The following is a 15,583-nucleotide window of genomic DNA, read 5'->3' on the forward strand; positions in this document are numbered from 1 at the left end:
GGACTTCAACTCCCAGAATTCCTCAGCCAGCCACGCTGGCTGAGGAATTCTGGGAGTTGAAGTCCACAAGTCATAAAAGGGCCAAGTTTGAAGAGCCCTGGTCCAAGACCAACCGCTCTTCAGGAGAAAGGAAACAAAAGTCGCTTCCGTGGCTCGTGCTTTTGGGGGAAACCGGAAGAGGGCCTTTCCTGAGTTGGCGCTTGCGCGCGAGGTTGTTTTGTGTTTTTTTTTCCTCCCCGTTTTCTTTTTCCGCGTGGAGTTCCGTCAGTTTCCTCGGCGTGAGGACTTCGGAAGGGTCGCCATGGAGGCGTCTCCTCGGTCCTCTTCTCCCCATGTCATCCGCGAGGGAGACTGGGCTGTGCTGAAGCGGGACGACGTGTTCAAAGCGGTCGCCGTAGTGAAGCGAAGGTAAGCCTGCTGGTTTAGCGGGGGGCGGGGGGGGAAGCGGAAGCACCTTCATCTTCTCCAGCCTTCTGTTTCATTTCGGCTGATTTTCTGGGGAAAGGAGTTCCGGTCGGTTTGCTGGAACTGGCCTTTCCCGTTCTCCCTTTAGGCAAGAGGATTTCAAACCTGTGCACAGTGTGGTAATTTTCACACTAAGGAAGTTGGGAAATAGTTTTAAGAAGTGTGTTATATTTTTTTTTGAAAAAACAATGTTTTTAGTTCCAGTCCGTTGCTGGAACTGGCCTTTCCCGTTCTCCCTTTAGGCAAGAGGATTTCAAACCTGTGCACAGTGTGGTAATTTTCACACTAAGGAAGTTGGGAAATAGTTTTAAGAAGTGTGTTATATTTTTTTTTTGAAAAAACAATGTTTTTAGTTCCAGTCCGTTGCTGGAACTGGCCTTTCCGTTCTCCCTTTAGGCAAGAGGATTTCAAACCTGTGCACAGTGTGGTAATTTTCACACTAAGGAAGTTGGGAAATAGTTTTAAGAAGTGTGTTATATTTTTTTTTGAAAAAACAATGTTTTTAGTTCCAGTCCGTTGCTGGAACTGGCCTTTCCTTTCTCCCTTTAGGCAAGAGGATTTCAAACCTGTGCACAGTGTGGTAATTTTCACACTAAGGAAGTTGGGAAATAGTTTTAAGAAGTGTGTTATATTTTTTTTTTAAAAAAAACCCAATGTTTTTAGTTCCAGTCCGTTGCTGGAACGGGCCTTTCCGTTCTCCCTTTATGCAAGAGCAGAGGTCTTCAAAGTTGGCCCTTTTATGACTTCTGGACTTCAACTCCCAGAATTCCTCAGCTAGCATGCCTGGCTGAGGAATTCTGGGAGTTGAAGTCCACAAGTCATAAAAGGGCCAACTTTGAAGACCCTTGTGCAAGAGGATTTCAAACCTGTGCACAGTGTGGTAATTTTCACACTAAGGAAGTTGGGAAATAGTTTTAAGAAGTGTGTTATTTTTTTTAAAAAAAAAAACCAATGTTTTTAGTTCCAGTCCGTTGCTGGAACGGGCCTTTCCGTTCTCCCTTTATGCAAGAGCAGAGGTCTTCAAAGTTGGCCCTTTTATGACTTGTGGACTTCAACTCCCAGAATTCCTCAGCTAGCATGCCTGGCTGAGGAATTCTGGGAGTTGAAGTCCACAAGTCATAAAAGGGCCAACTTTGAAGACCCCTGTGCAAGAGGATTTCAAACCTGTGCACAGTGTGGTAATTTTCACACTAAGGAAGTTGGGAAATAGTTTTAAGAAGTGTGTTATATTTTTTTTTTGAAAAAACAATGTTTTTAGTTCCAGTCCGTTGCTGGAACTGGCCTTTCCGTTCTCCCTTTAGGCAAGAGGATTTCAAACCTGTGCACAGTGTGGTAATTTTCACACTAAGGAAGTTGGGAAATAGTTTTAAGAAGTGTGTTATATTTTTTTTTGAAAAAACAATGTTTTTAGTTCCAGTCCGTTGCTGGAACTGGCCTTTCCTTTCTCCCTTTAGGCAAGAGGATTTCAAACCTGTGCACAGTGTGGTAATTTTCACACTAAGGAAGTTGGGAAATAGTTTTAAGAAGTGTGTTATATTTTTTTTTTAAAAAAAACCCAATGTTTTTAGTTCCAGTCCGTTGCTGGAACGGGCCTTTCCGTTCTCCCTTTATGCAAGAGCAGAGGTCTTCAAAGTTGGCCCTTTTATGACTTCTGGACTTCAACTCCCAGAATTCCTCAGCTAGCATGCCTGGCTGAGGAATTCTGGGAGTTGAAGTCCACAAGTCATAAAAGGGCCAACTTTGAAGACCCTTGTGCAAGAGGATTTCAAACCTGTGCACAGTGTGGTAATTTTCACACTAAGGAAGTTGGGAAATAGTTTTAAGAAGTGTGTTATTTTTTTTAAAAAAAAAAACCAATGTTTTTAGTTCCAGTCCGTTGCTGGAACGGGCCTTTCCGTTCTCCCTTTATGCAAGAGCAGAGGTCTTCAAAGTTGGCCCTTTTATGACTTGTGGACTTCAACTCCCAGAATTCCTCAGCTAGCATGCCTGGCTGAGGAATTCTGGGAGTTGAAGTCCACAAGTCATAAAAGGGCCAACTTTGAAGACCCCTGTGCAAGAGGATTTCAAACCTGTGCACAGTGTGGTAATTTTCACACTAAGGAAGTTGGGAAATAGTTTTAAGAAGTGTGTTATATTTTTTTTTTGAAAAAACAATGTTTTTAGTTCCAGTCCGTTGCTGGAACTGGCCTTTCCGTTCTCCCTTTAGGCAAGAGGATTTCAAACCTGTGCACAGTGTGGTAATTTTCACACTAAGGAAGTTGGGAAATAGTTTTAAGAAGTGTGTTATATTTTTTTTTGAAAAAACAATGTTTTTAGTTCCAGTCCGTTGCTGGAACTGGCCTTTCCTTTCTCCCTTTAGGCAAGAGGATTTCAAACCTGTGCACAGTGTGGTAATTTTCACACTAAGGAAGTTGGGAAATAGTTTTAAGAAGTGTGTTATATTTTTTTTTTAAAAAAAACCCAATGTTTTTAGTTCCAGTCCGTTGCTGGAACGGGCCTTTCCGTTCTCCCTTTATGCAAGAGCAGAGGTCTTCAAAGTTGGCCCTTTTATGACTTCTGGACTTCAACTCCCAGAATTCCTCAGCTAGCATGCCTGGCTGAGGAATTCTGGGAGTTGAAGTCCACAAGTCATAAAAGGGCCAACTTTGAAGACCCTTGTGCAAGAGGATTTCAAACCTGTGCACAGTGTGGTAATTTTCACACTAAGGAAGTTGGGAAATAGTTTTAAGAAGTGTGTTATTTTTTTTAAAAAAAAAAACCAATGTTTTTAGTTCCAGTCCGTTGCTGGAACGGGCCTTTCCGTTCTCCCTTTATGCAAGAGCAGAGGTCTTCAAAGTTGGCCCTTTTATGACTTGTGGACTTCAACTCCCAGAATTCCTCAGCTAGCATGCCTGGCTGAGGAATTCTGGGAGTTGAAGTCCACAAGTCATAAAAGGGCCAACTTTGAAGACCCCTGTGCAAGAGGATTTCAAACCTGTGCACAGTGTGGTAATTTTCACACTAAGGAAGTTGGGAAATAGTTTTAAGAAGTGTGTTATATTTTTTTTTTGAAAAAACAATGTTTTTAGTTCCAGTCCGTTGCTGGAACTGGCCTTTCCGTTCTCCCTTTAGGCAAGAGGATTTCAAACCTGTGCACAGTGTGGTAATTTTCACACTAAGGAAGTTGGGAAATAGTTTTAAGAAGTGTGTTATATTTTTTTTTGAAAAAACAATGTTTTTAGTTCCAGTCCGTTGCTGGAACTGGCCTTTCCTTTCTCCCTTTAGGCAAGAGGATTTCAAACCTGTGCACAGTGTGGTAATTTTCACACTAAGGAAGTTGGGAAATAGTTTTAAGAAGTGTGTTATATTTTTTTTTTAAAAAAAACCCAATGTTTTTAGTTCCAGTCCGTTGCTGGAACGGGCCTTTCCGTTCTCCCTTTATGCAAGAGCAGAGGTCTTCAAAGTTGGCCCTTTTATGACTTCTGGACTTCAACTCCCAGAATTCCTCAGCTAGCATGCCTGGCTGAGGAATTCTGGGAGTTGAAGTCCACAAGTCATAAAAGGGCCAACTTTGAAGACCCTTGTGCAAGAGGATTTCAAACCTGTGCACAGTGTGGTAATTTTCACACTAAGGAAGTTGGGAAATAGTTTTAAGAAGTGTGTTATTTTTTTTAAAAAAAAAAACCAATGTTTTTAGTTCCAGTCCGTTGCTGGAACGGGCCTTTCCGTTCTCCCTTTATGCAAGAGCAGAGGTCTTCAAAGTTGGCCCTTTTATGACTTGTGGACTTCAACTCCCAGAATTCCTCAGCTAGCATGCCTGGCTGAGGAATTCTGGGAGTTGAAGTCCACAAGTCATAAAAGGGCCAACTTTGAAGACCCCTGTGCAAGAGGATTTCAAACCTGTGCACAGTGTGGTAATTTTCACACTAAGGAAGTTGGGAAATAGTTTTAAGAAGTGTGTTATATTTTTTTTTTGAAAAAACAATGTTTTTAGTTCCAGTCCGTTGCTGGAACTGGCCTTTCCGTTCTCCCTTTAGGCAAGAGGATTTCAAACCTGTGCACAGTGTGGTAATTTTCACACTAAGGAAGTTGGGAAATAGTTTTAAGAAGTGTGTTATATTTTTTTTTGAAAAAACAATGTTTTTAGTTCCAGTCCGTTGCTGGAACTGGCCTTTCCGTTCTCCCTTTAGGCAAGAGGATTTCAAACCTGTGCACAGTGTGGTAATTTTCACACTAAGGAAGTTGGAAAATAGTTTTAAGAAGTGTGTTATATATTTTTAAAAAAACCAATGTTTTTAGTTCCAGTCCGTTGCTGGAACTGGCCTTTCCGTTCTCCCTTTAGGCAAGAGGATTTCAAACCTGTGCACAGTGTGGTAATTTTCACACTAAGGAAGTTGGGAAATAGTTTTAAGAAGTGTGTTATATTAAAAAAACAAAACAAAACAATGTTTTTAATTAGAAGAAATATTGCTCTTCTAGTGGAATTTCAATTTTTCCAGAAAGAGGCAGCGTGGTTCAATTGTGAGAAGACCAAACCTCATCTCTCTCTCTCTTGGCAGTGGAGCTTCACAGGCTGAAGGTGTTGAGGGACTTGACAGAAAGTTAGAAGTGACTTAGGAATTCATAGCCATCATGACAGTTATGGCCTTTCCCCAAGTTACAGGTGCAAATTGTACGGAAAGCTGCACGTTAGATCTGATTTCTGATTTCATTTTAGAGCAAATACAGTGGGAAAGAACTTTAGCCTGGTCCAGTCACTAAGGAGTTGTCAGCAAGAATATAAAGGTGGCTACTCAGTTAAATTGAGCCTTGGTGGAGCAGTGGGCTAATGCCTCCTTAAGTAACACCAGCTGCCTGCAATTAGTGCAGGTTCGCATCCCACCAGGCTCAAGGTTGACTCAGCCTTCCATCCTTCCGAGGTAGGTAAAATGAGGACCCAGATTGTTGGGGGCAATTAAGCTGACTTTGTAATAATGCCGCTTGGGGTGTGTGTGAAAGCCCTAACAAGCAGGCATATACATAGAATGAAGGCTACTGCTAAGCTTGTAAGCCGCCCTGAGTCTTCGGAGAAGGGCGGGATATAAATGGAATAAAAATAAATAAATAAATAAATTGATGAGTGTGGAGCCAATTCAAGTTCCCCTCTTAAAAGAAATCCCTTTGTAGGGTTCTTAGAGGCAGCCGTTTTCAATCATTGCCCCCTTTTAACAAGCACCAACTTTGGGGGATTCAGAAGAGCAATTAATACCAGATAATATCACTAGAACTTGGAGATAAAATTGAAGGTTATGCCTGTGTATGAGTTGTAATGGTTGTTAGGTACCCCATCTTCCTGTTCTATTTCTATAAAATGTTTCTATTTTATGGAGTAATCTGTTGGTTTTAATCCTATTTATGTATAATTGGCTTGTGAGCCCATCCGCTTAAAATGATATATAAGCCTAGTAAGATAAATGTTCTGATTTTAATCTACTTGCACCTCTTACTCATAAGCCTTATAGTTCTTTCAGCTTACTTGCATTTGAAACGACTTGACTATACTGCAATTCATGTACGCCAGGGGTGTCAAACTGCCAGCCCACAGGCCGGTTTCATCATACCAAAGCCACGCCCACCCCATTGCCGGCAATGCGAAAAGAGTTGCGATACATCGCGACACATCATGTGACGTGGTGAGTTTGACACCCGTGATGTACACCATTTTATTCCTTTTTCAGGTTTTGGGTTGTGAACATTGCTGGATTCTATGTTTTTAACTGATTTATCAATGCTTTTGTTTTTAGAAAAATTAGTTTTGAAAAACAGTGGTTCTTCTTAGATAATGCCATTGGGCATGTTTATGGAACATCATTTGAAGTGACTAGTGGTGGTAGTCTTCAGCCAAAGCGGACATTAGAAGAGATGAATCCAGGTATGAGTCCACCAGAAATTATTTAGAAAGCAGAAGTATGGAATGTGTGTACTTTGACATTATAATCCTGATGCTTTTCTGTAATTCTGATACTTTTCCTGAACAAAGTACAATATGGGGAGGAGGAACAAGGTAAGTATTTTAGGTGCAACTTTTAGTCTATGTGATAAAACTGCCCAGACCAATCTTGTGGTAAGATAAGTACCCAATAAATTTTATAAATAATAAAATAATACCTGCCGGTCTTTGTCAGCGTCAAAGATTTTTATCAACATCTATACAGGAAATAAGTTCTTACACTGGTGGCATGAAACACTGATAAGAATCTTTGCTATCTTATAGATTGCCATGGCTGTGAAAGGGAACATTCTTTCATCTTTGATGAAAATGTGATGTAAAATTTTAAAAAAGTTTTTAATGAGATTATATATAACAAAATAGAAGGGTAGATTCAGACTCAAAATTAGATTTACCAGATATATTTGATAGCCAGAACAAAAATTATGAACTAAAAAACATTAAATGTCTGCTTTAACATCTAAATTATTAATAAACAATGGGAATATCTAAATAATATCCAAAGTGCTACATTATTTGTTAAGATCTGGTTTATAGTATTTACTTGAGAAAGTTTCCATTGTTTGAGAATGCAAAGTAATAAAGCATAATTCTTTCAGGAAAACTGTGATGTTATGGTTTATGTAAGAAATAAGCATTCTTGCAAGGGTCCTATGTGAGAAATGATGGGCAACTGAAATATACTAAAAAGGTAAAGGTTCCCCCGTACATGCGTGCTAGTCGTTTCTGACTCTAGGGGCCGGTGCTCATCTCCGTTTCAAAGCCAAAGAGCCAGCGCTTGTCCGAGGACGTCTCCGTGGTCATGTGGCCGGCATGACTAGACGCCAAAGGCGCACGGAACGCTGTTACCTTCCCACCGTAGTGGTCCCTATTTTTCTACTTGCATTTTTACGTGCTTTCGAACTGCTAGGTTGGCAGAAGCTGGGACGAGTAACAGGCGCTCACTCTGCTACGCGGCACTCGGGATTCGACCCTCCAAACTGCCGACCTTCTGATCGACAAGCTCAGCGTCCTAACCCACTGAGCCACCGCGTCCCTTTGAAATATACTAGCATCATTTGAATGTTAAATTTAATCAAGAAATTTTCTAAAAAAAATCATCTCATCTGACAAAAAACAAAACAATACAGAAGCACAAGTGAAAAGAAGCTATAGTAACACTTCCTTTTGCCTGATAAATAAGTAAAAGGATTTAAGTCGTCCTAGTTTCCTGTTTTGTTTGCTAGATTATTATGGTACCAGTTAGAAATGATCTATGATTTGAAATATTTTTAAACTGTTAGTAATAGTTCTTACAAGCTTATTATTTTTCTAAATAATATTTCACAAAACTTCGTTTTATTTAGAAACAAAAGAAGCAGGTACAGATAATCGTAATATAATTGACGATGGAAAATCTCAAAAGCTGACTCATGATGATATAAAGGCTTTGAAGGATAAAGGCATTAAAGGACAGGTAATCTTGTACTCTCTATTGCATATCATTGCTTCACAAGTGAATACTTTCTTTTAGAAAGCTATATTGCTAGGAAGTTACAACTAGAATCCTTTTCAGCTGAAGAATGTGAACAAATGTCATATAGTGATTGAAATTTTAGACTTAAACTGAGGAAACAAACCAAAAAGTATCACTGGATGACTTTGGACCAGTTGATATCTTTCAGCCCAATTTGAGCATCAGAGTAGCATTGCAATAAAACTAGGCAAGAACCCCATTTATGCTACCTTTTGTTCAAAAGAAAAAGCAGGATATAAATTTATTATTAGACTTATTATAAATCTAATAAATAAGAAAAGGGCAGTTGGTTTTCTATACTACTGGTAAATACAAGCTACTCTTCTAAAAGTCTCAGAGAATTGAAGTATTGAGTCTTAGACTATTTCATGTAAAGTACGAACTTTACAACTCAACTCTATTTCTCTTGTCTGGTTCTTGACTGGATGATATGTATCACGAATGATCACAATGAATGGAACGCAGCATCCATTTCATTTACATTCAAGTCATCGGTACTACTTTTCATGTATAGTTCTTTGAATTCTTTATGGCTAAATGTTAGCCTCGCATTTAGTCGATGCATGACTGCATTAAGAATAAATATATATTATTATTTTTTATTTATTTTAATTCCATTTATATCCCGCCCTTCTCCGAAGACTCAGGGCGGCTTATAAGCTTAGCAGTAGCCTTCATTCTACGTATATGCCTGCTTATTAGGGCTTTCACGCACACCCCAAGCGGCATTACTGTATTACAAAGTCAGCTTAATTGCCCCCAACAATCTGGGTCCTCATTTTACCTATTATAAATATATAAGATGTGTATGCGCACGCACACATCTTCAAGTCAATGTTAACTCCTGGCAACTGCCCGGGACAACTCCCTGAGTTTTCCTCGCACATTTTTTTCTCTCCCTGAAACTGCTTGCCGTTGCCGCTTCCTCAGAGGGTGAGAATGTGTGAAAGCTCCAAAATCAACCAGCTGGCTTTATGCCTTAGGTGGGATTAGAACTCACAGTCTCCTGGTTTCTATTTTGGTACTTTAACCACAACAGCAAACTAGCTTTCCTACTAAATTTAAAAAAAAATTACTTGAATGCTCATTAGTCACTGTTTATGTACTGGGGATTTTTGTGTTTTGTTTTGATTTAAATGCTTTATAAATAACTATGAGAAGAGAATGATTAACCAATCTTTTTTTGAAGGAAATAGTTCAACAATTAATAGAGAACAGCACCACGTTTAGAGACAAAACAGAATTTGCCCAAGATAAATACATCAAAAAAAAGAAAAAGAAGTAAGTTGAATTTTAGAAAACAGATTGTTCAGTGAATCACAAATCATAAGTAGCTTTAACACTGTTTATTTGTACTGCTTTGCTTACAGGTATGAGGCAGTTATTACCATCATAAAACCATCTGCTCGTATACTGTCGACAATGTACTATGCAAGAGAACCGGGAAAGATCAAGTAAGGCTTAATGTATTTCATTTATATGGGGAATCTGTTGGACTACATCTAGCAGTAAATGAATGGACAAATGTTCTCACATCAGTAGTTACAAATTGATACAACCAGTCTGTAAAACATGAGAATCTTTACCTGAAAGAATATAGTTTGCAATCATCTCTCTGTGTGTGTATTTTAAAAAAAAGCATAGGAGATTTTGATGGTGGCTGCCAACCAGACTAGAATTTGTATTAGTCATATCCTGCATGAATTTCCAGTAGACTTTTTTTCCCCCTCAAAGCTCTCCTTTTGGTAGATGAAGGCAAAACCTCAGCTGCAGATTTCTGCAGATATATTTTTCTCATCAGTGCTACATAAACTATGATGGAACCGAAGGTATAATGAGTTAAAGCACTTTTCAGCTTCCATCTACAATACTACCCAGGCCTTTGGCGAGGGTGAATGAGACCCTTTGTTTCATTCCATCTGAAATGAACACACTGTCTTTTATTGATTGTGTTGTAATTTCTCATTGCAAGTTGCCCAGAATCATTGGGAACTAGGCAACAGAAATGTTTAATAAAACATCATTATATCTTTACAGCCAGAATTTGTACTTGCTGAAGATATACATTAGAACTAGGAGGAATCTGGTATTTCTAATAAAATTTATTGTACCCAAGTATTTTAACTCACAGCAAAAGTAATCTAGTTGTGTGTTTTTTCTTCAAAATGTCCTAGCTATTTGCGGTATGATACTCTAGCCCAGATGTTAACTTGGGGAAATGTTCATGCTGGCAACAAGATGATAGTAATGGAAACCTGTGCAGGACTGGTGCTAGGAGCTGTAATGGAACGAATGGGAGGTGAGAATAGCAGAATATAATAATGTACAACTGGGAGTGTGAACATTTAATAGTAATATTTCTATGGTAGCATGTGAATTTGATTCTAAAACTGGGTTGTTTTTTACAGTTAAGCAAGATAAGCAGCTTTCTGAGCAAAACATTCATTACAAAATATAAAGATGTCAGAAAAGTAGAGAAATAAGATGCTTTTGGAAAGACAATTGTGATTTGCTTTATTTATTTTTGTCTACTATTTTCAAGTTTTATGTAGAAGTAAACAGATAAAGGGAAATCTCTGTCATTGTGAATATAGTTATTGTTAAAAGTGTTCACTGAATTTAGCTGTCAGTCAGTCAAGATATGGCTGCTTGGATAAGTCAACTGAAAATTTTGGTTTGCTTCTCTTGACTGGTTTTGCCCCATTTCATTTTGCAAATATTTTGGAACTCAGCTGGGCTTCAGAACACCTTTGCTAGATATCATAGGGAACAAAGGAAGGCAGATGCTCTGATGCAAAAAACACAGCACCCGACTGAATGGCCAAGTTTGTGAAAGTGGGTCAGGACAAGTTCAAATAATCCTCCACTTGTCCATAGTAATTTGAACTGAAATCGCCTGTAGTTGCTTGTCTAAAGTTCAACATTTTTTGGATCACGTGAAGAATCCATGACTTGCACAGATGAATGTGTCAAGTGAACAGTTTTGAAAAGCATTCTTTATGATGATGTTAAGCGTTGGAGATGACTTCTTTCATGCAAGTCACTGCTGTATTTGAGAGAAAATAGTTTGCTTAGATCATCACCGTGTCTTAGTGTAAGCCTAGTTTTATGCTGGCTGTATTTTACTTTGATCTATATGCTTGCAGGTTACGGATCGATTGTTCAGATATATCCAGGAGAAGGACCTGTTAGAGCAGCCACAAGTTGTTTTGGATTTCCTAAAACCTTTTTTGACACACTCTCTGAGTTCCCCCTCAGCAAAGTGGCCAGCGTTCTGTCTGGAACATTTTCTTTAACATCGTTGCCTTCAGAGTCTGAAGAGAACACACCAGTGGCAGAAGACAAAAGTGGTTCAGGGGATGACAAGGAACTTTCTATACCAGAAGTAGACATGGAATGCTGTCCTAAGGTAGCTATGGAGAGCGGTCAACCTGAAGATCAAGAAATAGTGGAATTTACATCGGAGGCGCTTGATGATAAAGCCAAGGGGACAGTAAGATCCTGTCATTTTACGATAGTTGAAATTTAATTCTATAATTGAACCCATTGCTGTTTAAATAGGTATGCTTCTCAACGCAGAGAGTCACATTGCAGCATCAGTTGCTACATGAATGCTTACTCTGTTAGGTTTAGCTGCATTATATGTTAATTGCAAGATCTTTTGATTGAAATCAGATTTAATAATAATTAGAAATGTGAATAAGTGCAATGTACTCTGCACTGCTAAATATAGTCATAGCATCAGAGTAATTTTATCAATTGTGAAATGTTTTTGGAGTAATGGTGATTTCTGTTCACATGAAGTCAGCTATAAGTTAAAATACCTCGGGGTCTAAAGCTGATATATAGCAATGTAAGCAAAGTTAGAATTAGGATGTTAGATAATTGACTTTATTGCAATGTTTAACACAAGTACTTGTTTAGCAAAATATTTAATCACTTAAAAGTATTTCAGGTTGAAGCACTAGAATATATTTTGTCATTTTTAACAATTCTACTTTTATCTTTCAAGTAGACCTTTAAATCTGAGGAAGCAATTAGAAAATTAAGTCCAAACCAGCCTATAAGTGTGTATTTTTGCAAAATGTTACAGAAGTAAACGTTTTTAGAACTTCTCTAGTTCTTAAAACCGTTTAGCCTGAATTTATTCCTGTTTTTAGACACACGACAAACAAAAGAAACAAGAGGAAAAGAAGAGAAGGCTGACAGAAGCTGCTCTTTTGTTGAAAAACAAGGATGCTGATGGGTGAGAGTTCTGTTGTATTGAACCCATCCAGAAATATCTTGTTTTTATAATGGCTTTCAAAACAGAATTTGCCATTCTAAAAAAATGTAATTGGATGTTAGTGTTCATAGTCTGGGAATAAAGGAATACTTGTCTGTTTATCTTGAAGCCTAAAGGCAAGGCCCAGCCCTTCCCGGGTTTCCCTTTTTTCATTAGCTTGTTAAATTTCTGCGTTAGATCAAAAGATGCTGTAAACGGTTCAAATATTTTCAACACTGAAAGGATGAAAGCAACCTTTGCCATTGCTATAACGGAGAGGGTTTGTCACCACATCAGCTGTGATGAATGGCTCAGCCTGTCTGTAGGGTTAAAGATAGAAGCCCTTATAGAAGGAAAATAACCAAGGCATTAAAAGGTGGTTCCGATCTAAAGTAGAGTTGAGGAAATTCATGAAAGTTTTTTGTTCCTAATCTGTATCTGACAAAGCCCCTCTAATGTGTCCCTCCTTAACGTGGGCAGAACATTTCTTCAGATTTTGGCAAACCACCTGGTTGTACATCACTGTAATTTGCAGTCTTTTCCCTTTTTTTTAGATTCAATCTGGGATTCAAACTGTTTTTATATCTGTGTACAAATGTGGAACAAAATAAACTTTGCCAGACTTTTAGATACATTTTCATAGCCAAAAAAAGTAACAGCTTTGATGTTTGAAAATGCAGCTAACCTGTGTCTTATCTTATCCATTACAGTTTAATTGTAGCCAGTCGATTTCATCCTGCAAGTTTATTGCTCCTCTTGTTAGAGCTGGTAGCTCCTTCAAGGCCTTTTGTCGTGTACTGTCAATATAAAGAGGTGAACCCAATGTATTTTCTTAACTTAAATCTTTTTTAAAAAAAATTCAGTAAGCTCATATATCCAGATTTTGTTTTGTTTTGTTTTGTTTTAGCCACTACTGGAATGTTACGCAAAACTGAAAGAGAAAGGTGGTGTCATTAATCTGAAACTTTCTGAAACGTGGTTACGAAACTATCAGGTAAGAATTACAAACATATATGTACCATAGAAAATGCAAGTAAATCAGGGAAATTATGCCTCTCTGGTCAAATGGATATTTGAAATTATGAAATGGGGTGGGGTGGGGATAGAAAATAAATCACTGTTGAGACTATGCAAAGTAATTTCATGTTGTAAGTATTCTCTTTGATTATCCACTGACAAACCCGCCACTAATTGTAATATTTTATCATGTATTGTTAATGTATTTTTCTTTCGATTCTGGTCAATGATCTAATAAAAATATTCATTCATTCAATTGGATATTATCATTGATTCATAACTATCAATGTAGAATAATGGTAAGAATTTCTTTTTCTGAAATTTCTGCCAGGCAAACCCAAGGGGCATTGAGTGTCTGATTTTCACACTTTTTGTCTAATATGTGTCTTCTGGAAGTCTTTTATTGCTATGTGTCTTCTGGAAATCTTTTGTTGCTGTCTGATCCATGAGCCTCACAGAATGTGCTATTAGTACTGCAATTGTTACATAGCTTATTTGCCATTTGTTATCTTTTGTTAAGATCTTGCCGGATCGAAGTCATCCCAAATTGATAATGAGTGGTGGCGGTGGGTACCTACTGACAGGTATCACCGTTAAAAATGAAAGCATAAATACCAGTGACTACCTAGACGAGCCATCTTCTAAAAAGCGTAAGCTTCAAGAGCACCATTAATGCTTCAGGAAACTATCCTTGTGTTCTGTTACTAACTGTATTTAAAGGCACAGCGGAATGCACTTTGTTCTTTTTTAAATCAGTCAGATTCAACCAAACTTTTTTATTACCAATGTCATTCCAGACTCAGGTAGTCCCCATAACATACGGAGTTTTATTTTAGAAGGATATGGTTAAGAATCGGTCTTCCTGGAAAGGTTGCAAAAATTGACTGAAAGTCTCAACTTGCTTGTGTTTCAGAATTTTATTTTCGATTTCAAAAACTATGTTCTCACTAATCCCCTTTCCATTTCTGTTAAAATCAACGAGTTTTTTTTTTAAACTAAGTGAAATAAATGTACTATTATCAGTGAGAGAGGCAAGACTGGTGCTAGACTATTGCACATTTTAACCATTCTGAATTTCAGAAAAAAGTAAACATCCCATATTACTTCAGAAATGTGAATGTAATGCTAGTCTGTTTTCACTTAACACTTTTTTAAAAAGAAGAAAAACTGGTTTCCATCTTTTTAACATGTGATAACTATTTTTATGTGGAGTTTTTAATTGTAAATCTGCATTTCAATAAATTATATTATTTTGTTGTACATGAATTGTTTTTTTTCTTTTAAGCAGTTAAATGATTGTTAAAATAAGCCTTCTGGATGGCAACCAAACTGTTGTGTTTCCCAATGTCCCCAAAAGTTCACCTACCATTGTACTGGGCTCTGCATTAGTCTTGTATTTGTGAATTGACCCCCATTCACCCAAATTCAAACAACATCTAGCCAGATATGTATGTCAGTAGGGGCCACTAAATTCTTGAAACACTCTGGGGAGTCACAAGATTTAGAACATGGATCATATCTTTCAGTTTTGATTTTGGATCTGTTGCTGCTTTTGTAACTTGATTTATTTCTTCAGTTCTTAACATCTTATAAGCTGTCTTGAATGGCTCGGGTAGAAAGTTAAGGTCTAAAGCATCTAATAAAGAAAAAAAGAGACAGATCCATTTGAAAGAGATGTAAAAAGAGATCCTTGAAATAGATTGGCTTGATTGAAGGAACTGTAGACCAGTATGGTAATCCTTCCATACACATGCTCTAAATCACTTTTGCCCCTTTGACTCCAGATCATAGAGCAATCCTTTTATTTTTAATTTAAAAAGATAATAAACAATCAACTTTTAAGACTTGGCTTCTCCCCCCCCCCCCGCAAGCATTTGGGGCTGGTTGAATGGGATTCCCCTTCAGCTGTTTTTATTAGGGTTCTCGATTACCAACTTATATTCTGTAGTTCATATTTATACAGTATATCATGTATGTTTTAATGTTACATGGTTCTCTTTTTTGGGATATCTATTTTTTTTGTTATTGAACACTGCCTGGAATCACATTGTTTGAGCAGCCTTTGAATCTGATAAATAAATAAATAAATAAATAAACAATCCCTTGTAAAGGAAGACTGGGCAGTGTTTTGTTACAGTGGGGGCTGAATGAGCAGTACTTACAACTGTTTCTTGGAGGTCTGGCATCACAACGACCCCACATACAGTGGTTGTATGATTACATTCTGGGTGCTTAGCACCCAGCTCACAATTACGACATTGCGATGAGCTGCAGTCATGTGATCCTGAATTCTGGGGTTCCCTGCCAGTATCCAACAAAAATATCAATGGGAAAGTGGCAGGAAGTTGGAAGT

At 37.9% G+C, this 15,583-nt stretch overlaps 1 protein-coding gene across 4 annotated transcripts; it reads left to right on the top strand.

Annotated features, from left to right (window-relative positions):
• Positions 1-75: 75 nt before the first annotated feature.
• TRMT6 (tRNA methyltransferase 6 non-catalytic subunit) lies at positions 76-14,490 on the top strand. Of its 4 annotated transcripts, none has more exons than XM_083362754.1 (11): positions 76-408; positions 6,228-6,355; positions 7,780-7,889; positions 9,139-9,230; positions 9,320-9,403; positions 10,124-10,248; positions 11,096-11,358; positions 12,110-12,195; positions 12,924-13,026; positions 13,121-13,207; positions 13,751-14,490. In XM_083362754.1, exons 1-11 carry the CDS (start codon positions 302-304, stop codon positions 13,901-13,903), a joined length of 1,338 nt encoding a protein of 445 aa, XP_083218880.1. In that variant the 5' UTR covers positions 76-301; the 3' UTR covers positions 13,904-14,490. The 4 variants fall into 4 exon arrangements, with proteins under 4 accessions (XP_083218880.1, XP_083218879.1, XP_083218882.1 ...); XM_083362753.1 differs by having other exon boundaries at positions 78-408; positions 11,096-11,442; XM_083362756.1 differs by having other exon boundaries at positions 276-408; positions 6,263-6,355; positions 11,096-11,442.
• The last annotated feature ends 1,093 nt before the right edge of the window (positions 14,491-15,583 follow it).

Source organism: Vipera ursinii (assembly GCF_947247035.1).
Source record: "Vipera ursinii genome assembly, chromosome: 1".
NCBI classification, from domain to species: domain Eukaryota; kingdom Metazoa; phylum Chordata; class Lepidosauria; order Squamata; family Viperidae; genus Vipera; species Vipera ursinii.

Bases quoted from the DNA above. Each gene is read 5' to 3' on its own strand.
- TRMT6 (XM_083362753.1), top strand. From the start codon at position 302: ATGGAGGCGTCTCCTCGGTCCTCTTCTCCCCATGTCATCCGCGAGGGA. The intron at 10,249-11,095 runs GTGAGAATAGCA...ATATGCTTGCAG, and splicing joins TGTAATGGAACGAATGGGAG to GTTACGGATCGATTGTTCAG. The intron at 11,443-12,109 runs GTAAGATCCTGT...TCCTGTTTTTAG, and splicing joins ATGATAAAGCCAAGGGGACA to ACACACGACAAACAAAAGAA.